The following is a 26,274-nucleotide window of genomic DNA, read 5'->3' as shown; positions in this document are numbered from 1 at the left end:
GCAGCTCTTGCTTTTACATCTCTGGGTGTTTTAGTGGAATCAGTGCTAACACAGCCACTGCTCTGCATCGCTTACCCCTATGGAGAACAGTGCAGGTCTCAACTGCTGAGACTCCTCTAACGACTCTTTCTGGGGAAGATTTAGTCCTTCCCTTTCTTCCTGGCTTTTAACATTCCTTACTTCCTAACACAACCTGGCTGTTAATTCAGGTGCAGCTCAAGTCCTCCGCAAACTCAGGTGTCTTCTATCAGCCAGGACTCATCATCTACCTTCTTCAGAGACACCAACACATTTGGAGAACACAATCTTGCAAATGTCGTGTCAGTTCCTGTCTGTGTAACAGGTATTCAGCTATTAGCTCGTATATAATGATTCCTATGAATCTGCCCAGACCAGATTCACCTTTATGAGTTTAAAAGCTCATGTCATCATTTCTACCTTCTGCTCCTCTGATACTGTATTTATTTGAAGAAGTAGTTAACGAACAACAGCTAATAAACTGAGCAATTTCATATCTGAGTTCCTCCAGCACTCTGGGGTGGATACCATCTGGGCCTGACATTTTCTACATGTTCCTTTTATTGATTTGTTCCAAATCTCTTCTACTGGCATTTCCATTTGAAAGAGTTAGTCTGACTCACGTCCTGCAGCAGAAATTGCTTTGTGGAGTCTCTGTGCTCCTCCACAGCAAGCGCAGTGATGAAGAATTCATTGAATTTTGCTGCTGCAGCTTCACCTTCTCCTTTCACACCGCAGTAAGATCTTGGGCTGTAACAGCTCTCCATGCCCACCGATCAGAATAAGGTTATTCGGTGTTCTCAGGAATGTTTATGGCCTGCTGTGGTTTTTTTTTTGTTTTGCTTTGTTTGTTTTTTCGCTTGGCTTATAGCACTGATTTATATATTCTCCATGCCACTTGCAAGCAGATGATTTAAGCTGGGGGGATGACTGCAGCAAACTGTGGTAACTTAAGTAATCTGTGCTATGGCCAGGCATACCCAAAAAGGCATGCCTCCCATACTTCCTGCAGTTGGTAGGAAAGAAGCCTTTTACCAAATCACTTGAATTTCACCCTAAATACCAGTGGTGCGTGCTGAGTCTGTGCTGGTGCCTTCCTGCTCATGTTGTAGTGCTGGACGTGACAAAAGAGGCTGTGGTGAAAAATAGCCCTAACTGTGAGCCCAGACCTTCCCAAAAAGGCAACAGAGAGCAGACAACAGAGCTGCTGGACTCCTTCCTTCTCTCCCAAACACAAACAGAAGTAGACCTGCATCCTGAAAGAGGGAGGAAGGAAGCATTGCTTGTGCTCAGAAGTATCCTAACAGCTGGCTGGGGCTGTCTGGGCCTTTGTGTTATTCACAGTGGGGGAAAAACTGCAGGAATGATCTGGCCCAGCCGGCTATTGGGTTGTTTACACTGCAAAGCAGCCAGCCCTCACCTGAGCTATTCACACTCAGAACAGCATAGCAGCACCTATCCCCTACCAGCAAAACAGAGCACTCGGTGGCTGGCAAGAGATACGTCTTTATTGATAATAAAACAAAACACTGTTAAAATAAGGCAGTAAGGTTATCGGTCAAATTCAACACACCTAATTGAAGGATTTCACGGTCGCAGGGGCCAGAACAATCAGCCCACTGAGTCTCAGCTCTCCCTGCAGTGAGCAGGTTGCTCTGCTCCAGAGCTGAAGCATCCCAGTACTCAATGAGCACAGTGGTTGCACACAGACTGAGGAGAACAGAGCTGTGGCTGTTTTAAAGCAAATGCATGGGGCTTCAGCATACTTGGGAGAGCTCTTAAGGAACAGTCACTGTGATGAAAAGAAAATGCTGAGGCTGCAGAAGGAAAGCTTCAAACATGACAGAATTTTGAGGTTTCCACTGAAACAAAATTTAAGTAACGCATCTGCCTTCCCCTCTTTCCCTAGTTTTGAATCCCAGCTCTCCCTCACCCCATGCACACTGAGGCACAATTCTGTCTCAGAGAAAAAAGGTAACTACTTAGCTGGCTGAGGAAGGTGACTTGTCTGTGAGGCTGTCTCAGGTTCCAGCAGGTCATTATCTTCTAGAAACAGCACAAGTGCTTCAGAATGGGGACCCTCCTTTCTGAGCTCACTGTAAGTCAGTGAGAGAGGCATACTTCTTATACTGACACCAACTCTTCCCCTCTGATTGAGGCTGTTGTGGTGTTTCACATTTTTGTTACGAGACACCAGTTGTTTTGCTGCTCTCTTACAGAAGAAGTTTCACAAACCTGCCTGTCCCTTCACACCTTCCAGCAGTTCGAGGCTCTGCTTAGGATATGGATCAGAGCAGGGGAGAGCAGCTTCTGTGTACATCAGTCTGTTTATCAACTGCAAAGCTCTACTTTAAAATAAGAATCCATTTCCTTTCCTGCTGCCTGGTGAGGAAGATATTCCAAGCTCGCTCTGCTATGAGGTCCTTCCTTTAAATTCCAGTATATGTTTATTCACGGACACTTTTAATCATTTCTTCTTTTGCCAACACTATTTTAAGCACAGAGATTTCCTTTGTCGGTGCTTAACTCATCAAAATAATGGCAGGTTGCAATCAGATCCCCAGTGAGCATTTGCTTCAGCAGGCTAAGCAACCCTACCTCTGGGGTCTCCATCTTGTAAGCTCGGCTCGCTCTTGTTTCATCTCAACAGTATTTCTCTGCACTTCTGTCATTTTAGATCCTCTTTCTTAGGGAGGGATAATCAGATTTGTATGTAATACCTCTAATCAGGTTTTGCCAGACCTAATAACAATGCCACGGATATGTCTTTATGCCAACAGGGAATACCTTGACCAACACACTGTATGATTTCATTTGCCCATTTCAGGGCAGAATCACATTACTGGTACATTAATGAGCCTGCAGCCAACACCCACACTAGGCTCCCACTGCTGCTCATCTGTTTCCAATTGATGAACAACTACTTTATAGCTCAATATTTTGTTACTAGCTCTCAACCACCCAGCTGTGCATTTCATAATCCAGAATTTCATTCCACTTCTATTATTACTGTTTTTGCAATAACCCATTTCTTTTCGGTCTCAACCTGACTACTCAGCAGCCAATCCCTACTCCAGAGTGACCTATAAGGGAAATCCACCACTGACCTTTTTCTGTTTGACATTTCCCCTTTGGAAGCTTTCCGTTGTTGTATCCCCTGTAGTCCTAAGCCTTCACTTTCTTTGGCTTTGCTCACCATGTAGTGAAGTGCACTAGAGACCACAACAAATGGGAATGCAAAGAAATCCTAATGGTTATTCAAAACAAAACAAAACATAGGAGTTTTAAACCAAGTTTCGTTTCTTTTTTAAGCCGTCAGTTTGAATTATGCTGCTGGTAGCTTAACTCTAGCTTTGCTTACAATCAGTCTTCCAAGATTCCATTTCAGGAAGTCTCCGCATTTCTCGTCTTTTCTCCTTTGGTCTCCTCCACCTCATGTCTCACCACCAGTTCTTGCTTTCGCTCCCTCCAGAGCTGGCCCTCAAGAGGCTGACGGCTGATCCAGCATGGGTGGCACGGCTCTCCCTGCCACCCACCAGCAATTACAAGGACAACGTCTTCATCCCTGGCTCCCTGCACTCACCACAGGATGAGGAAGCTGTGGGGCAGGAAAAACCACGGACCTTTGAGACCTTTGGGAAAGGCAATGGCTCTGACTCGAATGCTGCTGGGACAAGGCTGGCCAGCACCTTCCTCTCAGAAATGAGCACCCTCTTCGAAATGATTCTGTCCCAGAAGGTCCAAGTGCACAACGAAACAGGCTCGGGGCTTCTGCGGCAGCTGTCAGCACGTGGGAAGAGCCTTGGACTGGATGACAGTGCTCCTGTTCTGTAGGCAGCTTGGCAGCTGTAGCAAGGAGACGAGAGTCAAACAAAGCTTTCTCTATTTGGGTGCACATGTGTTTTAAGAGGTCCAGAGCATCATTCATGTCTAGACTGATCATGATAGGCATATATCTCCCTTTGCCTCACCCCATCAAATTTCTCCACGACTGATTTCGCTGTGTTTAGCTCCCTTCCCCCTGCCTGTTCCTGTCTCTCCTCTTCTTCCACCCTCATCTTTCACCTTATGATCACACACAACTCACACAACAGCAGGAGAGCCCTCTCCTCCCAGGGCAGGCAGATTGAGTGAGGGGGCTTTGTCAGATCGCACCCGAGAACGACACAGATATACCCATGTGACTACAGGCTGTGCAGCACAGAGGATAAACTAGTATGGTCACGGACTTTGCAACATGCTGCAGAGTTCGGCTCCATGATCTCAGTTCTTATTTAAATAAAACAGGTTTTGTTTTTTTTTTTTTCTAACGCTATATTTCTGCAACAAGGTCCAATATAGCTGAGACAATGCTGTGCTTGCAGAAAGCCTGAAAAGGCAACTCAGAAAGGGGTTTCTTCGCGATGCTTTCAGCTTTTTTCTAACACTGGGAACTTGGCATTTTGTAAAATGCCCCCAAATCACCCCCTTCTACTCTGGCATCTCTCCTGTGGTTACACTAGGTGCTCACAATTCCTTTTTCTACGCTCTTTTTTGAGGGCCACTGGATTTTGGAGCATAGTCCTTGCCCAGAAGCAGACAACAGATGGCTGGAGTCTGTCAAAGGTAACCTGGGAAAAGGGAAGCGTGAAAACAGCTTTGAAATATTCAGTCACAAGCTTCACCCATACTATAGGTTTTCATTTTGTTTCATGTGTATGTGAGCTCTTAAGACTGCTTTGGAATAACAGCATGTGTCGAAAAACTGAGATACAGATACTAGTAATAGAAGAAGAGGCACACAAAGGTGTTGTTAACCATGGGAACTTGAACTCAAAATGGCAAGACAACAGGGACACAGGCACTGGGAGAGGATCTGTAGGCTTTGGCAGTGGTACACAGCTGGCAGAGGGGTGGAGGAGCAGTAGAAGTTTTGGGAGAATGGAGACGACAGGTAAGCACTGCTGGATCACACACATGCAGGACTCCTTTCTCTGTACCATTGTTGTTTTGTTTTCCAACTAAGATACAAAGCACAGAACAAACATGTGTCACTCTAGCAAAGCGATGCTACGTAGAATCGTGCTATGGGAATAAAGGAAAGGCATCACTCCCACTGCTAAGGATACACAGCGCTGTTGCTTCCTGAGTGACTACAAAAGATATGTTGAGAAGAAACTGCCAGCCTACCCCCCATCACAACACAGGGCCAGCAGTGCTCTGCACACACTGCTTCCTTTGCCACACCACCTTTACATTAAAAACACTGCACTGAGTTCTCCACAGGTTCCGCACTTCACACAACAAAGGTTTCTCCAAAAGCAATTTGCTGGCACTGAAGCTGCTGCATCAGGTGTCTTAGGGAGGTATTTTTAGCCTTCACTTTTACTACTAAGTTGAATAAGAATGGACAGTGCCACCCAACAGATATGAGCTTTTCAAAAGCTGGGGGGTTGGACTCGATGATCTCCGGAGGTCCCTTCCAACCCCTATGACTCTGTGACTCTGTAAAAGCATCCTACCCACACTCCCTTTCCATGCACCCGGAGGTTACTGTGCCCTGTTTTTAGCATGCACACACAAGCACAGCAGCACAGAATCAGACACATAATTTTAAAGGAAACAAAACCTTTTTTTTTTTTTTTCCCCTCCCTGTTGCTCTTGGGACCAAATAGCAAGAGCAACACATTAAGATTTCCCCAGGTGGCCTTCTTAATACCCCAGGCACCCACTGTTGTACTTGGAATCTCCAAAGTGCTTCACAGATGACCCCATCTCTGTCAATAAATTACACTGATGAGTTTACCCTAGCATGCTCATACTGCCACACTGCTGATACAAATGTCTTGCTGTTTTGTTTCACAAACAAAACAGGCTCTTGCACCAAAACAATGACAGTGAGCCAAATTCTAACTGAGATGCAGCTGTGCAAACTATGAGGGTGGCATATCTGTGACAGCGAGGAGTTGCAGCCTGACAGGATTCCTCTGCATCTTGGGGATGCACAGAGGACAAAAAAACGGCAGAGCCTCACATCTTCTTCTGGTACATCACTTCAACGTTCCCGTCAAAGGACAATCTTTACACAAAAATACATCACAGCAAGCAGGTTAAAAGGGAGACAAATTCCCCTTAGTTCAGTTTCCTGATTCTGCAAATTGCTTCCAGCTCCCCCCATCCCTCACTCCTGTCCTATCCCAATCACTGCGTAAGCACACTGTGGATTATTGCAGAATAGGAAATACACCCGAGGAATTTCCTGCTAATTGTATCCTGCTTGATAAAGGAAACGGTCCAAGAAAGTTTGGTCTGAGCAAAAAGACCAGATCAGAAGAACAATCTGAGCTATTGGATGCACTGAGCTGTTGCTGTGCCCCTCCCTGGCTGAATGGAGACCACAGCAAGTTCAGAATGGGGCTGTCGCCTTTGTTTTCAGAGCCTGATTTACACAAAGCACCAGAGCAGCACAGATAGCTACAGGAAGCTGGACAGTTTGTACATATGCCCTTGAATCAGCTTAAACTTGTGTGGACAAATGCCTTTTTCCGGACTCAGCTGCCCCAATGGAAGAAATTATCATACCAGCTGCTTGCCTCTGCTGCCTGACGTTGGCTACCGCCTGCTGGGAATGTCCCTTAGCACTTTGGTGGAAATGAGATGACGTGCTTAGCACACACGTACAATATAAATTTTGAAGCAAACCTTGCTTACTGTGACTCAAAGGGATGCCCCCATGAGAGCAACTCACTGCCAGAGCTGAAGGAATAATAACTGGGGACTGAAGGGCACCGACAAAGGCACAGGATGGCTGAAGACAGCATTACTTCCACCAGCACACGTAGATTCATCAATTGCATCCTACAGAAACCTAGGCCCTAATAACAAGAAAATACTCTCTTGCTTGCATTGTTTTGGACAAGGTCTTAAAGCAGACTGAACTGCTGCAGTGTCCATGTAGAGAGAAGCCCAGATTGTGCTGGAAATCTACCTTGAGGTAAGATCAAATTGCCTCAGGGACTGCAGGCCAGACTCGCTCAGTTAATTGCCAGCATCACCATACGGTGCCTTGGAAGCATTGCTCTGAAACCACGTGAAAGATGTACATAGCTACTGAAATTATAGCCCCAAACTGTACCCACCATAGCATGGTGGGAGATTAGCTTCACATGGAAGTGGAGGAGCATAAAAAAGGGCCTTGCGTTGGCAGGGAGAGGGCTAAGCCACGTGGTGGCATAGGAGATATCACAAGTTTTAATTTGAAAACCCCTGTACTGTAAAATAGCTTTCTGTTAATGGAAAAGGAACCTTCTCTTACCACTCACTACTACCCTGCTTCCAGTCCCACACAACAAGAAGGCCCACCTTCCCTTTTGCCTGCCTGTTCCACTTACCAGCTGCTCTAGTAACCACAGTGGTGGGGCTCCAAACCTTGCAGCTCCAGTGGACTCGCCCTGTTTCCTAGAGCATGGCTCCATTCAGTGCTGCCAAGGGTCATCATATGGAGTCTGTCTGCACTCCAGGAGTGGGGCAGGGTGAGGGCAGGTTGTCTTGGCTGGAAGGTATGGAGACCTGCAGGCATGCGCTCGGTGGCCCAGAAACAGGGGCTGGAGGAAGAGGCTCTCATTCCAAAAGGGAATGGGTGCTTTCTTTGCACATCTGAAAGTACATTAAAACAAGATCTTCATGATGCATCAGACTATGGGAACAGCTTTTCCACTTGACTGGAAATAGCTGTTAAGAAGTGCAAACAACTGAGAAAGAAAAGTGCTCCCTTGCCTTCAATAAAAAGGATTTCTTTTTGCCATGGTACTGTGCCACCCTTCCTCTGGCAATACAGGCCCATGTCACGATGCAGTCCCACAAACCCTCTTCACCCACGGCCCATTGTACCTTCCATCTCCTCTTCTATCACTCGCAGCCTCTCCTGAGCGTTCCTGTTCCCTGCAGCAGCTGACTGTCGATAGTGCCTCATCGCTTCTGCCAGGTTCTGCTGCACCCCAAGGCCCTTCTCATAGCAAACGCCCACATGGTATCTGCTTTGGGCATCCTAGCCACAGGAGACAGAACAGTAATCAGCCCCACACGATGGAGAAGTGACGACAGCGTACAAAAGGAGAACAGACAGTCCTTAGCACCAACTTTGAAGTTTATTCCTCTATCTTTGGTTCCTCAGACTGTATCTTTGGTAATTTTGTCCCTTCCTTTGACAAGCACATCGTCAAGTAGAAATTCTCACCAGATACCTCTGACTCCACTCCTCCCTGTCCCTTTCTAATTAAAGTCATTGATTGCCCTTCACCGTCCAGGTCTGTGTCACAGGAACAAAAGAGCAGCTGTCTCCCCAGAGCATCCAGACTGTCTTGGGGGTCAGAGCTAAAAGGCCTCACTGCACCCACATCCTGCTCACACCCAAACTGTGAACACACCCTGTGGAATACCGTACTACAGTTCACACAGATGTCTTGTAAAAACAGAACAAATGCCAGAGGTCTTGTTACCAAGGCCGGAAGATTCCCCTTGGCAACCCTGCAGTCCATCAGGCCAGCAACGCAACAGTGAACCACTAGCATGCTCGGCCCCACCTAATTATATTCCAGAAGAAATCTCAAGCAGCAGAAAGGAAGTCAAGCAAGTAAGTGTTACAGAAAAAGCATGAACTACTCAGGCACATGCAACTGCTGAGGATGAACCAGAAATTGCAGATGGGTCAGCAAATCCAAACCCATAAATATGTCTGCATGTAAGATGTGCACTTTATGTTTCTCATCTAATGCTGGGAACATGGTCTCAAGCAAAAAAGAAAGATGACAGTCCTGAAGACATTGAAAAACACACACAGGCAAGTGGTCATGCAGACCTTTTCCAGTGAAAAAGCCAGCAATGCTACTTGAATAGCGTAACTGCCAGAAAAGTGATCTAAATAAGGCTTTGGGAGAAAAAAAAAAAAGTAAGTGGCAAGTTTGCAAGTTTTAATAAAGCCATAAGAAAGGAACATATTGCAAGTGTTGCTGTCTGGGATCTAGCTGGTGGAGGAAAGCAAAGAACTCAATGAGTGGGCGCCCTGCAAAATGTTTCGAGTCTCAGTTTATGACAGCAATAAACTTCTTTAGAGATGAGGTAAGCATGTTGAAGGCTTGACTGCTCAGATATGACAAGATACAAAGTTAGATAAGTATGAAATATTCCACTAGTGGTTTCTTACGTGATGAACACCTCAAAGACCACCACCAGGAGAGGAGATCTCCAAATTAGCATGGCATGTGTGACTGTAATATACTTTGAAATCTGACTCAGTTCTTTAAGAACACTCTTTAACACATTTCTTATATTCTGTGCTTGTTCCGATAAAATTAGGGAGAATAAAATAGATAAAATGGTTACTTTGGTAACCAAAGTAAAACACAGTTCTCTGAAGTGTTGCAGTGTTTGGAAGAACGATTGTCAGAACTACCCCTGTGGCTTTCACACAGCAAAAACCTGAAAAATATCAAATCTCTGAATTTTTGTGTTTGTTTTCTCCTCCTTAAGTTGTAGTTAAACAGTGCCATTTCTCCTTTACTCACAACCAATAGTCTTTTAGCCAACTAAACGTAAGTTCTACTGAACTGAAACACTCCAGGGTGCCAAGGGTAATTGAACATACTCATGGAGGATTTTTTCCAGCTGAACACATGGGGTTACATCCCAGGGATCCTGCACATATGCCTGTCATCAAAGACAAGGCTGTGGTACGTTTGTGGCCAACATCCACTGGGAAGCAGAGTTGGGGAAACATGACTGGCTTCTGAGAACTGTCTTGGCTGTGACCTAAACTCTGACCTACTAAGGAGTACTGCTGGGACCAGCAGTTACCTCTTGGATTTTCTGCTTTCAGGGCAGCAGCATCCAGCAAAGGACAATCAACTATTTAATGAAATGATTCACTGATATTTTGTGCAGCACACGCATCTGGCATCAGACTGGAAGGAAGAAATCATCTATGAAGCTTACAGGAGATCTCTAGCAGAGTTGGAATTAAACACTATATCAACCATCAAGAACACGATGTCTGAGCATTTGGGGCTATCCTTGTCTATTCTCACCACTGGTCTAATATCTGCATCCTTAAAAGTGGGTGAAAACTGTAGTCATAAAGTTTGCAAGAGATGTAATGTCATTAAGAGTCATCAAACTTACTAAGAATTAATTAATGAAGACCTCACAACACTATGAGTGGGCAAGGCAATCACAGATGAAACTGCTGACAAATGCAAAGGAATGCATATAGACACAAATTGGGAATCACTGTGATATCTACCTGAAACCACCAAGTCACCAATCACAAATGGGATAACAGCATTAGGAACTATTAGAAAGGAATACAGAACTAAGCAGAGGATCTCATTATGCCATATCCATGGCATGCCTTCATCATGAGTCCAGTTTTAGTCCATGTATTTTAAGATGGATGAAAATTAGAAAAAATACAGAAAAGACTGACTAAAGAAATACTACAGTTTAACTACATGGAGAGACAAAATAAACTAGTGCTCTGCAGCCTGCAAAAGAAGTGACTCACAGAGGATATACCGAAGGCTGACAGAATCAGAAGTGCTTGCCAGAAGAGGGAAGTTATTCATTATTTTCCATTACAAAGAAGTTGTAGGAACTCAAGTTAAAATGAAAGAGTTCTTCAGAAGAAAAAACCCTAGCTCCTTATAATACACTGCAATCTGAGAATGAGTGAACAATGTCACAGTGCTATAAAGAAAGCAGAAATTAAGCTGCAAGACATGAGACGTTATACTTCTCTAAGTATGGGTACGACCACAGGAGCAGTACTGTGTCAGGCACTGTCCTTCAAAAACAAAACAAAACAAAAAACAAAACAAAAAAAAAAAAACACACAAAAAAGCATGGGTCACTTGGAAAAACTTCAACAGAGACAAAGAAGATCCAGACAACATGACGTGTGAGGAGAAACTGAAACAACAGGAGAAGGTTGAATGGGGATTTAAGTATTTAAGTACATAAAAGATCCCTGTAAAGAAACAGAAATAGTTTTTTCATCCCCTCTATAGGAAGCAAGAAATAATGGGCTTATTTTGAAGAACAGATTCAAGATAGACACATGAAATTCTCCCAGTGATACAGTGGTGAAAGATTTTGACTGGAAAGGTGTAAAGGCTCCATAACAGGAAAGCTTTAAAATTATGCAAGGGGAGCATTTGTTGGAAACTGCACAAACACTGGTTCTGTAAGAACTGCTCCAACCTAGTATGGCATTTTCTGTGCTCATGTTTTGTAGGGTGTGCGTCCCAGGGCCTGCTTCCTCCCCAGGGTGTGCCAGTATTCCACTCTGACCTTTCAGACAGCACAGTGAAGTCCTGGCAGTCACTTCACTCCCACCTCAAGAAGCCCTGAAATCTACCACCTGTAACTTACAAAAATCCCAAAGTCAGAACAACCACAGCTCACAAAGGGATTACTTACGCCATTCTCTGCTGCCAGCAGTAGGTACTTGAGACCTCTCTTTTCCTTAGGTTGTAGCCCCCTCATGTAGAACACTCCGAGATAAGCCTGTGCCTGCAGCAAAACCACATGATACAAATCAGCCAGGATTTTCCACCTTAATTACTCCTGTTTTTGCAAGTTGTCCAAATGCCAGTAAAAGCTCTGCTGCTGGAGCAGAGCATAATCTCTGGCAACTCATCAGGGACACCTGTGAGACTCACGTGCACAGTATCGTGATTACAGCAGAGCTTGCTAGGAGAATGAAGGCTGTCCTAAAAAACTCAGTCTGTCATTATAATCATGAAAAATCCCATTTGATCTACAAAACTCCACTACACACAGTAACACCACCATACTAACAGTATGAGACCCAGAATCTTGTTTCAAACTGTACTGTGGAAGTCAGAGCCAGAGAACGGCTCCTACTCGTGAGCTGTCCGTTAGACATAGCAGATGTACTTCCTGGAACAGTGTGCTACATGAGATACAGTCACTGCCAGAATGGCTTGCATTCATAACACAAGATGCCACATGCCTAAATGTATCCCCTAAAGAGTGGGAAAGGAGGACAGGGTACACAGATCTATGAGGATGAATCATCCTGAAAAGTCAGAGATACTGTATGAGGATCTATTCCTACTCAAAGCATCTCACAGAAGTTCCTCCACCAAAGCAACCTGTACTCTTGCCATTGAGAGGCAATGAAATATAGTTTTTCAACTGTAGGTCAGTTTTCCTAAGCTGCAGGTCTAATCTAGGCATTGGAAAGGACAATTACATGCATGTTTGGCTCCAGCTTCAGAGCTGATGTAATTCAAAAGCAGGCACCTGAGTCATACATATCCTGAAGTTTTGCAGTCAGACTCATGCTTGTAGAGCAGGATGATAGGCTAGTCTAAATGGGGCAAAACTGGGATCCTTGCACTTTAGGAACAAAAGATATTTTGGAAAGCTATCTCTACAATGGCTGCAGGCAAGAGAAAGATCTGGAGAGATTATTCTACCAGAGTTTGAACCGCTCTTAATCCTCAAGGTGAGAATGGCTTTTAGTGATGTAAAAAGTATGCCAGAACATGATGTTTGATCCAAATACAGATGTGGTGGAGATCTGTGGTAACTGGGGATACACTTTGCATTCTGGGAACCTGAAATCTACTTTCATGAAGACCCCTATCTTTTGGATGCAGCAGCTTGTGTTCACTGACAGCTGATGCATCCACGCTGTACGTTCTCCAGGCATGGAACATAAAAGGCTGCCACCTGGCACTAGAGAATGGGCCACTTAACAGGACTCTAAGAATTGGTGCATCAAACTCTGTTCTCTTTTGTAAATTAAAAAAGAGCCTTACATAGTTGGTATCAGTTATGGCTGCATCCTCTCTTCAACCAGGAAAGCTAAGAAGCGAGTATTTATCTCAGGCACATGATAGGACCAGAAATTGCACGTTACTAACAGGCAGAAGTCCCATAAGCATATAGAAAACCTGTTTAGCGGGTTTATGAGAGCCACAACAAAAAGCCCAATAGGAAAACAGACAATCAGCACTGTTGACAGAATGGGCACCTTGTTGACCGGCATATGCAGGCAGGGCTGTCCCCATACACACGCAATGGTAGGAGTATTTAGGGAGAATTTTGCTTTTCGTCCTAAAAAAACCTGTTCTCTTTCCTATGAAAACGTTCAGCTTCTATAGTCACTCGCACGTGGTGGACACCAACCTCTGTAAGTCCGGCCTCTGCTGCTTGCTCCAGGAAAGTCACTGCCTTCTGAAGCCTGTGCCATTCATTTTCAGGACTGTGGCATAAGAGGCACCTAGCATAGCGGTACTGTGCCATGGGGTGACAGCTGCTGGCTGCACGGTAGTAATAAAAAGCTGCCTGGAAACAGAGAAACATGCTTGTGTCAGTCAGGTAATACGTGCCCTCAAACATGATGCGACTCCCCTCTGGCCAGGACAAGCTTAACCTCTCTGTCCAGACTATCATAAGCTGCACATGCTTACCCTGGCAACCCTCCCACACTGTCCTTCTTCACTGCTGAAGAACATGAGGTCGTTCAAGTGAGACAGTGGACTACCACTGTACAAGAGCCCTCTAACCACCTCTGCCTTCCTAGTCAAAATTCCGAGTTTTGAGGGCTATGGCACTGGGCCATCAATACCAAAGCTTACTTCACGCCAGTGGGGATCTGCACAATTACTCAAAACAAGCAGCCTTTGCAGATCTTTTCGGGTACAGAAGGATGCTGACTACGGCTGCACTCACTAGGTGGCAGGCTGTAGTTAAGGTAGCCAAACTGAAAGGCTCATGATGTAAAGAAATGCTTGGATGTGCAGTGGTGTTTTAAATACAGCAACATGACAGGTTTCTCCTGGGTACTCTTGCAGCTGCTAGTGGCACAGCCTGTGTACCTGCAACAAGACCTCAGCAGCTATGAGAAAGGGGATTTCAGGAGCACATCTCCAAGGGGATCTACGATACTGAAGCCAGCACTGCAACCTGCAGCTTATATTATTTCCAGCATTTTCCAGTCAGACTTTGGAGACTGTCACACCCATTCAAAGGGAGAAAAGTGATTGCACACCCAATGAAGACCGCTTCCATGGTGCGTGCCACACACATACACGACTGTACAAGCATTGGATACCTTTTCCAAGTCTTTTTCTGTGCCTCTGCCATGCTCATAACACAGACCCACATTGAACTGGGCTTTGCTGTAGCCTCGATCTGCTGCCAGTTTGAAGCAGGTATAGCCTATCTGGTAATGGCCTGCTCTCATACTTTCAATCCCTGGGAAGAAAATGGTGTGAAAACAGAGGAAGAGAGCAGAATGCAGTCTCAAATGCAGCAGACACTCCCCAGAGCTACTGACCATCCTTGCCCCATGCCAAGTGGTCTGGCCCACTCCTAGCAGGCTCACCAGCCCCCATCCCACACAGTCAAAGTTTTCACAGGGAAAACAGCAACACTATATTTTAGGAACTATTCTGATCTCATTGCAAAGAAGGACCATGTACTAGCACAGCATATGGTTAATGGAGAAGCAGTTTACTTTTCTAGTGCTGCAACTAGTGGTGTATGTAGGGCAGGGAGTTTTTTCTTAGATCACTACATCTTCCTTCAGCTCTTCTTAGAGTTGCAGTTCTGCAATTGCTTTTTCAGCTTGCCAGGAAGACTGAGATCTCAGACAATGAAAAAAGAGCTATGAAGATAGGACAGCTCATGTTGCAAAAAGGACAGAGATGACTTAATTTCCAAATACAGATGTCAGGACAACAGTGCAGATTTCAACCAAGCCTGGATTTAAAAATGCTGACATAAATCAGGTGGCAGGATGAGACAAAGGGCAATAAATCTCTGAAAGTATAGTTGAAATTGCTGAAAGAAGGCTTCAGTTTGGGTATATGCCATCTCTGCCTTCACATAAGGCCTGCAACCATTTGGAGGCCTTCCAAAAAGAGGAACGTGTGGTTTAAGGACAAAACAAACCCAAGTCCACATTACCAAGGATATTGAATGCAATGGAAATATCAACACGGAAAATCTGCTGCAACTGAAAAGCAGCTTCCTCCAAATGCTCTCGCTGAGCTGGGTTTTCCTGCAGGGTCAAAGAAGAAAGTTATAAGACAGCAAAAACATACAAACCCTAAAAGAGATTCTTCTTGGAAATGGAGCAATCTGATATTTGTACTGTCCTGTAGTAAATCAAGAGGGTGATGTAATCTGGTGTCACGTATCCACACAAACATCTCCCTGTTTTACACAGACATTGCTCACCTCTGAGCAGGGGGCCTGGTGTACTCACTCAGATATCATTAGAACATATCAGAATTTAACATGCCACACATAGTTCTCCTCCTCAAAAGTAAGGTTCGCCCTCATTTGCCCTCCAAGATCAGTGCACAATTGCATTTCTCTCTGTCAAACACGCACTGACATACCCATATATCCTTTACACAGTTCAAGCTGAGCCCACACTGACAGCTTACTGAACACTGCAGTCTCCTTAATAAAACCCTGCAGAAACAATGTATTCTCTTCCTCAGTAATGAACAGTATTTTTAACTTCACTGGAGCTCTGGGAGGTGGGAGGATTAGCCTGGCCTGCAGCTTTCATTTCCAAGCTTGAGTACAAATTTAGTGCCATCGAGCGGCAGCAGCACACACTGCACATAAGCTGAGATGCCTCTGCACGGGGAGTCACACTGCAAAAATGCCCCTTGCCACCAAAGAGCTTTACAGCTCACCCAGCACTTCGAGCTGCTCACAGGAGGACAAGACACAGACCGACTCATCTCCTCTCCAGAGAGCCTCCTGAGACCCGTCCCACTGCACATGGCCCTGCAGATGGATGGGAGCTCATTTCTCACCTCCCTGGGCAGACCAAGTGAAAACCTTTCTGCTAGAGGAGGTCGCATTCACATCAGTGAGGATCTCACTTTGTTAACTGCTGAATATATTTCCATTCTGTTCAGAGTGTCCTTGAGTAATTGCTAAGCAGACTGACTTTTAAAATGGGGAGCTCTGGATTGCAAGGAATTAACAGGCTTAATCACAACAAAAACAATAATATGATTTACAACCTCATGACTCAACCTGATATACCCTCTTTGAGCACAAAGTCTCTCCTCTCTCTAACAAACAAGTCTCAGTCTTGATTTGCAGCTTTGGGAGGGGTGACACCACCTTCTCCAGTCACAGACTTGCCTGGAGAAAACCAAAATAGCAACAGTACACAGACACCTAGAGAATGATAGCATCAAAATGCAGATATACCACACTGGTGCTACTTGGTGTTTTTTTTTTTGGCACATTTTCTTCCAGTGCTTCTTTACTAGCACTGCTGTTACACAGACACTCTAAAGGACAGAGACGTCAGTTTGTGGCTCTTGGAACTCTGCTCTGGCTAAAGGGCAGCACATCACATCTTTCATTCTCCCGGCCTCCAGTTATGCAGTGCTGAAAGCAGTCTTGCGTGTGAGTGGATTGCTCAGGCTCTGCTTGGGGTTGCACTGAGAAGCTTTTCTGTAGCAAAGGGGCCTCAGGCACAGACGGAGCTCACGAAAAAATGAAAGCTTACCTTTGTACTGTGCGGAACTGGCCTCAGGCTGGAGCACTGAGGGACTGGGAACTCCCCTACATTAAAAGAGGGACAAAAAACAGGGTTAAGCAAGGCTGTATATTCACGTCTTCCTTCTGATACCTTTCTCTGCTCTTCAATTCTTTCCTAGACTACTGATCGTGTGCCCAGTTAGGGACATTGACAACAGAAGGAACTGTGACTGATCTGACCTTGCTATCACAATTACTAAGCACCGTGTGAATGCAGCCCTGGATTCTGCAGCCAGCTAACGCACCTCCTCCACAAAGGGCCCAATCTTGACCTGCTGGTACAAAAAGACAGTCTCCCACTTATTTGGAAAGTTTGTTCCAGCACCTCGTAATCATGGCTTTAAAAATCTGTACTTCATTTCAAATTAAAATACATCTGGTTTCTGCTCTCCGTCACTCGCTCTCGTAGGCTTTTGTCTCTTCACTAAAAAGCCCATTCTCTTTTTCAAAGTCCTGTTACAACTAATCAACCCCTCTTGATTCTTTTCTGTGATTCTAAACAGACTGAGCTGTTCACATCTTTCAACTGAAGTACTTTTCTGCCTGAGCTGATTAATTTTATGACTTTTTTTTTGCCACTAGTCCTGAAATTTCAACATTGTTATTGAAGTGAGGACACTCTCACCAGTGTCATGGAAAGGATAAAATTGCCTCCTTATTCAAATTCATAACTGCCTAGTTTGCATGTGTCAGAATCATATTTCTGTTCCTGCTGGCCACAGCATCACACTGAGATCTTATGCCTAGGCGCCTGCCTACCCTAGCTCCTTTTCCAGGTAATTTTCCTTGCAGTCTACAGTCCTGCTTCTGCAAGGGGATGATCAGACACGCTATTCTGGCTGCGCTGTTTGCAGGCTCACGTTATCACCCCACCTACTCATCACTGCCCTCACAAGGATGGTGGCACAGCCACCTGTTTAGCCACTATCTGTCTGAGTTCAAGCAGAATCATCTAATGAAAGCATCTACAACAAAAGCTCAGGCACTTTGCTCTCGACAGCACCGTGCTGGAAGTGATTACACAAGCATTTATGCCAGCTGCTCCAAGAGTACAGTGACCTCCAGCAAAAAGGACGAACAGCGAGGTTTGACTGAGGCCAATTATTTTTTAACCTGAATCACCATAAGCAGCCATGTCCCACTGGGCACCTAACGCCAGGTGGTGAAGCCGGGATCACTTTAAGCTGGTGCTGCTAGCAGAAGTAGCTGTGTCCTCCCCACATCTTCCCATCACCTTTTCAAGCTGCATGGCTGCAGAGCAGGGAACTAAAAAGAGTGAGAAGTCTTTTGGAGCCTGGACTGCCATCACCATATGGCTCTGCAAACGCCTGTGCTGGCAACAGGGGCAGAAGTGAGCATGGGACAGGCAAGATCACTTCTTCTAGTGCCTGTACCAAACAGTAGGGCATGAAGCTGTGACCTGCCTTCCAGCTGCAGCCTCATTATTCCTGGATAAACAATTCCCCTCTGGCAGTATTAGAATGTATTTTATCTAAACAAGTCTCACTCACCCAACAAGCAAGATCACTATGGCAAACACAAGTTCAGTTCACCATTCCACCAAAAGTAATATAGTCTGCAAATTTATTAGTTGTACTTTACATTTATTTTCAGATCAAACATAAAATGATCTGATCTTCCTCACTGTAACTCTCAATCTTCTGTCAGTATCTCCCTCATGATGTAGTTCGGTGTTGTTTTTTTTTTTTTAAACAACAGTAAGTCTTGTGAAAAAATAAATAAATTGTCTGTATTAAAAAAATGTCCAAACCATTCATTTAAAAAACATTAATCCTTTCATGTGCTCAGAAAATTATCAGACTGTAGAAGCATCCCATACATCCTATACCTCCCCACAACTGGAAGTCTCTCCTCAAATCTAATCCCAGTAATCTTCCCAGACTACAGTTGCCACTCCCAGAGATCAGAAGATCATTTGGAAGAAAACAGAGGGACCAGTCAATCCTGACACTCAGTCCTATCTCCTGATGGATTAAATCAATGAATTCTCTTGGAAGTCTCATTTGAAGCTGGGCAAGCCACAAATCAAAACACCTCATGGAAATCATTACTCTTAGAACTTGTCTCACAGCAGCCCTCTCCAAACCAGGCACACAATCTAACACGTTGTTTAGGTTCCTTCAGTTGTATGTGGAGAAATAAAGGCACCCCCAAGCAGCACAGAATCTTGTTCTGCTTCAGCAAATTGAGATTAGAATTTTCTGTGCAACAGTATTTCTACCCCTTTTAATCTGTGTTATGATGTAACATGACTATGTACCCCTTTTTTTTTTTCCCCCATGAGATCTTACAGCTAATAAATATTCTGTGTTTCCCCACTGTTCATCCTGCACTTACCAAATGTTACTCGAAGCTAACTCCAAATGCAGATTTATTAACCTTCTCATAGATAGTCTAGATTGCTCACAACGAAACATCCAAACACTTCACAGGAACTAATTCACAACAAGAGCTGGCCACAATCCAGGATTTCTGCCTCATGGAAAATTTGAGTGTTTCCAATTGGTTTCATTGTGCTTTGAAATGAAAACACACTTTGGAAATGCCTGTAATCTCAGAATTGAAATAACAAATTTTACAGTCCTGTCAGGGGTAAAAAACAACTCCCCAAGGCAACATTCAGCTGCTGTACCACTGAGAATGGCTGTAATCACCTGCTTCTGCACTACATGCCTTTAACTTTCAGAAAGAAAAGCTCTGAGCGAGACAAAAATTGGATGAAAAAATAGGATGTGATCATGCACCTCAAAACTTGCTGACAGTAATACTTGGAATTATATGTTAAGCAACTTTTCAACAGATTTCCTCAAGATTTCTTTTCAAACACACTTTTTGGGTTTTTTTTTTCTTTTCTAAAGTAATAGATTCTATCCTACTGTGTTACACTAAAACTGGGATGGGTTATCTGCCCAGCTGGGATGTTTGTATACATCACAAAGGTCTTTGCCACTCAAGAAAACAGAGTACCTGTTTCTAGCAGTTTCAGAGTAGCACATTTCTGCTGCCTACCAGTCTTTGTCACTACTTTAAAGCAAAAGAGTCAGTCTCTCTTTACAGTTTGCTCTTTCTCATCCTCATCTATGCCATTTTGGTTACTGTTTTTTAAGACAGAGTGCTCTTCCTAAATTGTTCAAGGTGCAGCTATGTTACACTTACACAGATCTATGATACTGTTTTGGCCTCAGCTCCTTCCTTTGCAATAAATAACATTTCATGTACCTCACTGCTGTGAGCACTGACTTAACAGTTCCAATGCAATCATTAATTTGAGACTCTTCACTCTGTATGTATATTTACAGTTACAGTTCCCTGCAAATACTCCTTCAACCTACCTTGAGATCACTCTCTTAGGTCCTTTGCCAATCTTTTGCTGTGACTTTTAGGTTTGACTGTCCTGAATAATTTTGTAATTCATTTGCTTCTCCTGTCACCTCACGCATCACCTTTTTCCAAATCACTGCTGACTCTGCTAAGCAGAACAGGTTTCTGTAAAGCACTTAGGGGAATCCACTGGTAATGGCTTTCCATCATGAAAGCCATTTCTTACGCTTTAAGGAATTTCTAGCCGAAGAGCAGTCCCTCTGTCTTCCCTCACAACAGCTTTATTCCTCCAGATAGCTTTGGCTTAGGTCCTGGTTGAAAGATTTTCAGAAAGCTAAAAGCTGGATAATCTTGCTCCACATGCCTGTTGACTTCTCCAGAGAACTCTAATAGATTTACAAACTCTAACTCTGTTCTCTGTTAAGACTCAGGTAATGGAGCAAGCTGGTCAGAGAAATGGCTTCCTAAGCCCTTCCAGACCTTTGATATAGTACACTCATCCAGGTACCTAACATTTCTATTCTATAATACAGTTTCTATCACACTATAATTACATTTTTTGCAGTTTCATGGCACAAACAACCCTGCTTTTCGAAGGCTAGTGTTTAATTCGTCAGTGTTCAGTCTGGTCATACAGCAGATTTCAGCTCTGGATTACACACCATCATTAGAGACTTAGTGATTTCATAGCCTCCAGAGAACATGTGAACAAAGAGCGTGTGGCCTCAGTGACTTGTCACGGTTCAATTTGTCAGTTTGCCTAAAAGCTCTCCCAATTGACTCTCAGTAGGAAACTGTTAGATATAGACACACATTCATTGCCAACTGTGCCAAGTGAAGACAGACCTGTCTCCACTTATCCCCCACCACCTCTCCCAGAGGTCCATGTCCAGTCATCTGCCAGCAAGGCAGTGTATCTGAATGCTTCTTAATACGCTTCAGGCAAAAGCAGATGGGTTAAACAGTCTAATTGGCAGTTTAGGTAAATTAACCTGGCTGTTTTCCTGGAGCTAATTAGGAACATGGAAACAAAATGCTCCATTTGCCAACTGATGGGAATGGTAACCTCTGGCAGGAGATGGCTTTGATAAGCAGTGATGGGCAGTAGCTTAAATCAGCACAGAAGCAAGCAATGAACGGGGAACCCCCTTGACCTTTCTTGCAACATGTTACATCATCTAACATCTGTGAGCTGTTTATTTAATGTGTCTCATCTACACCACAATCATACGTTCCTGAAAAGCTACTATTAGTACTTATACATCTACTGAATAAATGTATTGTAGGCTTAATCTGACCTTCCTTGATATGACTTAATGTTTTAGATGTTAGGGCACATTTTCCTGGATGACGCTACTTTTTAAAAAGTATATTTTCTTGTTTTTGTAAGACCTGTTTTAATAAGGATTCCTTTAATATCCCCTCTCACCACCCTGTCTGCAGCACAAGCACTCATTTTCATACTCCTGGAAGAAAATAATTCCCTTAGCATCATTTTGTATAGTGAGCCTCTCAGATCACTCTGCAATACTCTCTTGAATAACTCTTGATTACAAATGTCTATCCACAATAAAAGAACAGAAACTGGATGTTGTATGCTGGTCACAAAGGCAGACCAACATTGGGAAAGTCAATACTGCTGCACAGTTATACCATGGGCTCATCCCTGCCTTCAGGAGCTGTTTTCTCCCTGTCTCTGGACTCTGATTCATCACTCCAGAGTTCTCTCTTTCCATTCCCTCCTCTATGTTTCAAGAAATGGCTACATGCTTCTTGGGTCCTAGCTTTGCCTTAGGAAAACTCTGAAGTCCTTCTGCTACAGGCATCCTGCCCTGTAGCACATTGCACATACCTTCTTCTGCCCACAGCTGCCTCTCTCCTGGCCCTGAGGGGATGTCTGAGGATGAATTCTCTGGTGCAACCTCTGCTTTCTGCAGGAAGCAGGGGCCCAGCTGGGCACAGGGAAGGCCGGCCGAGGCATCAGGCACCACTGAAACACAGAACACAAGTCAGTTCCCATGAGCCACGCCGCCTCTGTTCTAGGAGGCAAAGCAGAACTTATCTATTCTAGTTGCCTTCTCTGCTCTGGCAATAAAGCCGAGCAGGATTGCTCACGGGGTAAGGCCCAGATCAGAGGACCAATATAATGGGAAGCAGAATGTAATGCAGGATTGCATCAAACAGGTAAGAAAGAGTAAGATTCTCCGAGCAGATACCAGCCCTCGATCCCTCCAGAGAACTTGAAAACTGCCTGTCAGCTTCTGACAGCAGCACGAGAGATGTGAGCTGTCGGGAGGCAGAAATCCTGCCCACAGCCGGGTCCTCCCAACCCAGCGCTGCTGACCTGCGTGCCGTGCGGGCAGCGAGGGCAACCAGGGAGGCCTGGGCTCCCTCCTGGCGTCCGGCAGCGATCGCAGCCACGAGATCTGCCTGACCAGCTGCAGCAGGAGCGCGGCCAGTGCTCCCTGAAATAGAGACAACACAAGTCAGGGGAGTTTCCAGCCCACAGCACTTCTGGACCCGGCTCCCCGCAGGGCACGGCGTCCCCCGCCCACCCAGCCGCTCCTCACCCAGGTGACGGCGTCCAGCACGGAGTAACGCGGCAGCAGGCCGGGCAGCGGCTGCCGCCGTCCCTCACGCTCGCGGCCATGGCAGGCCCCGCCGTGCCGACAGCCGGGTGCACCGCAGCACCTGCAAAACACAAGGCGGTGATGGCGGCCCTCGCGCCTCGATGGACGGGCGGGGCGCGCCGCCTCGAGCGAGCGAGGGCCGCACTCACTGCGTGGAGCCGCGGCTGTCGGCAGAGTCGGGGGCGGCGGCGGCCGCGGGGCGGGCGGGCAGCGGCAAGCAGCGCGCGAGGCCGCCGCGGCCCAGCAGCAGCCGCCACATGGCGCTCGTGGGACCATAGAGAGGGCGCGTCGCTCGGCGACCGCGGAGCAGAGCGGCTCCTCGCGGCCATAGAGAGGGTGGGACACCGGGGACGTTCGGGGGGCGGGGTGTGTGTGTGTGTTCCCGCGGGGCTGCGGCGACAGCTCCTGCGTGGGGCTGTAGAGGGAGAGGAGTCCTGAAGGGCTGAGGGCAGCGGGAAGGGGATGCGGGCGGTCTGAGGCCGTGAGGATGGGGGGGATAGAGTGGCGCTACCATAGAGAGGAGCGGAGCGCCCTGCCCGCCCCTCGGCACAGCGCGGGAACAGCGCGGCGAACCTGGGCCTGGAGCGGCAGTGGGACGGGAGGGGGATGGTTTGATGTGGGCCTGGGGGGGGTCCCTGATAGCTCAGGGGGATAAATCCCCTGGGGCAGGCGGCTGTGCTGCACCTCGGAGGGCTCTGTGGGTAGAGAGGTCTCCTGCTTGCCTGAGAGCGTCCCTGCGGGAGAAGGCACGAAGCGTGCCACAGACTGCACGAATATAGCATGTAATCATCTCATAAAGAGCCTTATTTGTAATGCGGGAGGGCCTGAGACAGCATCTGGGCAGGCTACGGTTCAGTTGCACAAGGAGAAGTGCAGGAAAGATGCAGACCTGTTGGAGGGTCACAGAAATGATCCCAGGGCTGGAACACCTCCCAGCGGGGACAGGCTGAGAGCTGGGGCTGTGCAGCTGGAGAGGGCTCTGAGGAGACATACAGCAGCCTGTCAGTATCTCAAGGGGCTGTAGGAAAGAAAGGGACAGACTCTTTAGCAGGGTCTGTTGTGATGAGATGAGAGGAAATGGTTTCAAACTAAAAGAGGGGAGATTTAGAGTGGATGGAACACAAGGAAGATGTTTTTATGAGAAGTGAGGCACTGGCAGAGAGTGCTCAGAGGTGCAGTGGATGCCCCATCCCTGCAGACCTCCAAGGTCAGGCTGGATGGGGCTCTGAGCGCCTGATGGAGCTCTAGATGTCCCCATTCATTGCAGGGAGTGGGACTAGATGACCTTTAAAGGTCCCTTCCAACTCAAATGATTCTATGAAAAAGGTCATGTCAGGTGTGATCAGAAACTTGAGTAATCCTGCAATCAGTGGTTTGATTAGTTATGAACATTCATAAGTGGGGAAATTGAATACATGAAACGCTGGAGAATGGAAATGTATGAAATAATGCATGAAGTGAGCCCGCAGCACCTCTATCAGCCCACAGCCTGGCTCAGTGATGGAGGTGCTCACAGAGGGTCCTGGGCTCTGCGTACTGCTGTGTTTGGTTCAGCTGTGCTGCAGCAGGAGATGGCAGAGTTCCCAATCAGCAGCACCAGTGTGAGAAATAGATGTGCTTCCTATTCTCCTTACCCTGGTAGACTCCTTCAGAAGCGTGAATGTTGCTGCTCCTGTGCTCACTGCAGCCGAACGGTGCACTTTCATATCTGTTTCTTAGCTCTGTAGGCACATAAATTCTTGGTCATTCTGGCAATTTGTCTCTTTTTCAAGAATATGGTTTTCCCTTTGCTGGTAATTCTTGTTATGAACTTGTAGTTCTTGTTCAGCATTATTCCTGCTGTCTGCGTAGATGGCTGCAAGGTTCAGCTCTGAATGTGGCTTTTAAGGGGATATGGAATCACTCTGCTGTCATCCTGAAAGCTTTATCCAACCACTAGATTTCCTTTAGTTCTTCATACTTCTTTTTCTTTTTTTGTTGTATCATATGGGGCACGTTGTTTACCATTCTCTCTACAGATCTGTCCTGATACTGTAATTATAAAGTTGTTTAGCTATCTGTTTTAGTAAATGTATCTGTAGAAAACGTTGGATGTTATGATTGTCTTCCTATAATGTTACTAGATGTATTTCCCAAGCTACTAAGTTTGTTTGGAGATGAAAATTAGATGCAAAATAGAAATATAAGCACCTCCATTCTGTAATCTTGCCATAATTTTCTCTCTCATCAATGTAGTATCAGTAATTAATGCTCCTAGAAACGTACACTTTCTTTGTTGCTATGGGTTTATCCAAGATCTCAGCTAATCACAGAATTATTGTTGCTGTTATCCTAGTTTTCTTTCAAGTCCCCAGCTGCCTGGTGTGTGATACTCTGTCTTTTCTGCAACTGGCAAGTCAATAGCAAAGCTAATCTGTTTTGATTCATATCATGAGGATGCCACAGGAGTTGGAACAACTTCAGTTGTGCAATTGCTGCGCATTTATGGCTTCTACTCTGGGAAAGGAAAATAGCTGAATGAAGAGGAGATGAGACAGGTTCTGAGCAATGAGGCAGGGGACTGTCCACAGTGAGAATCAAGTGGAGATAGCCAAGGTTGGTGTGGGGTAACGTGGCTAAGGGAGCGAATGTGGTGGTGGAGTGATGTGACTGAACTGTGCAAGCAGGAGGGCTGTGTGTTCTGTGCTTGCTCAGGTCAGCTGCTTTGTGTCCTTGCAGTGAGAGAGTGGAAAGGACGTGGGGAACAAAGGTGATAAGCCATGAGGAATTGCTGCAGGTGCCGGAGTGCCTGACTACAGCTTTTCTGATAGTAGGTGGTGGGATTTTATTCCTTGCCTTCAAGGATGCCGAGGGAAGTAGGCAGTGTCATTGCAAGGTCGCTTTGAAAAGTCATGGTAATTCAGGAGAGGTTTCTGTTGGTTGGAAAAAGGCAAATATCATGCATACATGCAGGACGGATGGGAAGAGGGATTGGGCAGTTTTAGAGCAGTCAGCGTAACCTCAGTCTCTGGAGAGGTGGTGGCACACTTTTCCCTGGAAAGCCTGGGCATGTGAAGGGCAAGAAGGTTCTGGGAACAGCCACTGTGAGTTTGACAGGTGCAAATTGTGCCACACCAGCCTGTTTGCCTTCTGTGACTAGACAGGCTCAGTGAACAGAGAGCTGCATGTGTTGTGTACGCTAACTCTAGCAAGGCTTTTGACATTGTCTCCCATTGTCCTGCTTTACCAGGTTGGTGAGGTACGGGCTGGATAAATGGGCTATAAATCAGATGCAAAATTGCTTGGATTCCTGGGCTCAGATGATAGGGGTCTGTGGAATAGGCCACCGAGTGACCTGAATAGGCAGAGAGATCTGGGTTTGTTATCACATAATAATTTAAAGAAAATAAATACTTCGCTCCTTAAGAAATATATTTATTTTGGTGAAAAGAAGAAACCAGGCTGGTTTTAGAAAGTAAGCTAAAACCAAACATTGAAGTTCTAAGAGGTCATACAAATTCTCAGATCTTACAAAAGCCTTAGAATTGAAGTCACTCTTTTATTTGTTGGTTTAAATACTCATTAATATCAGTCTTCCTTTAAAGTCTGGGCAAAACCAACCTATCCAAGATCCTTGTTGTTTCTTTAAGACACATTTGCCACTGGAACTTCATTCCCTGTGTGCTGGGACTGTTTCCTCTTGTCTCACAGTGGTCTTTGG

The 26,274-nt window shown here is 45.6% G+C and overlaps 2 protein-coding genes and 1 long non-coding RNA gene across 30 annotated transcripts in view; 2 read left to right on the top strand and 1 right to left on the bottom strand.

Moving 5' to 3' along the window:
- The window catches only part of PCDH12 (protocadherin 12), a 9,829-nt gene extending 5,512 nt beyond the window's left edge, over positions 1-4,317 (top strand). Inside the window, exon 4 of the mRNA XM_010718851.4 lies at positions 3,491-4,317. Within this exon, the coding sequence (XP_010717153.1) occupies positions 3,491-3,852 (362 nt within the window). The 3' untranslated portion in view covers positions 3,853-4,317. The remainder of the gene's footprint in view (positions 1-3,490) is intronic.
- Positions 1,509-22,933, bottom strand: DELE1 (DAP3 binding cell death enhancer 1). The gene is made up of 12 exons (XM_085236909.1): positions 22,724-22,933; positions 22,515-22,635; positions 22,289-22,409; positions 21,797-21,934; positions 16,571-16,626; positions 14,995-15,088; positions 14,138-14,280; positions 13,210-13,368; positions 11,470-11,562; positions 7,888-8,044; positions 7,389-7,653; positions 1,509-3,864 (listed from the first exon to the last, which is right to left on the bottom strand). Exons 1-11 carry the CDS (start codon positions 22,831-22,833, stop codon positions 7,397-7,399), a joined length of 1,449 nt encoding a protein of 482 aa, XP_085093035.1. The 5' UTR covers positions 22,834-22,933; the 3' UTR covers positions 1,509-3,864; positions 7,389-7,396.
- Positions 22,919-26,274, top strand: part of LOC104913234 (uncharacterized) — a 57,032-nt gene continuing 53,676 nt past the window's right edge. For 23 of the 28 annotated variants that reach the window (XR_014886681.1, XR_014886680.1, XR_014886668.1 and 20 more), the window contains exon 1: positions 22,919-26,274. This is a non-coding gene — a long non-coding RNA (uncharacterized LOC104913234). The other 5 variants (XR_014886685.1, XR_014886669.1, XR_014886682.1 and 2 more) reach the window with 5 other exon arrangements.

The sequence above is a fragment of the Meleagris gallopavo genome, chromosome 15 (genome assembly GCF_905368555.1).
Source record: "Meleagris gallopavo chromosome 15, MGAL_WU_HG_1.1, whole genome shotgun sequence".
Classification (NCBI taxonomy): domain Eukaryota; kingdom Metazoa; phylum Chordata; class Aves; order Galliformes; family Phasianidae; genus Meleagris; species Meleagris gallopavo.
This window is presented reverse-complemented; position numbering and strand designations above follow the sequence as displayed.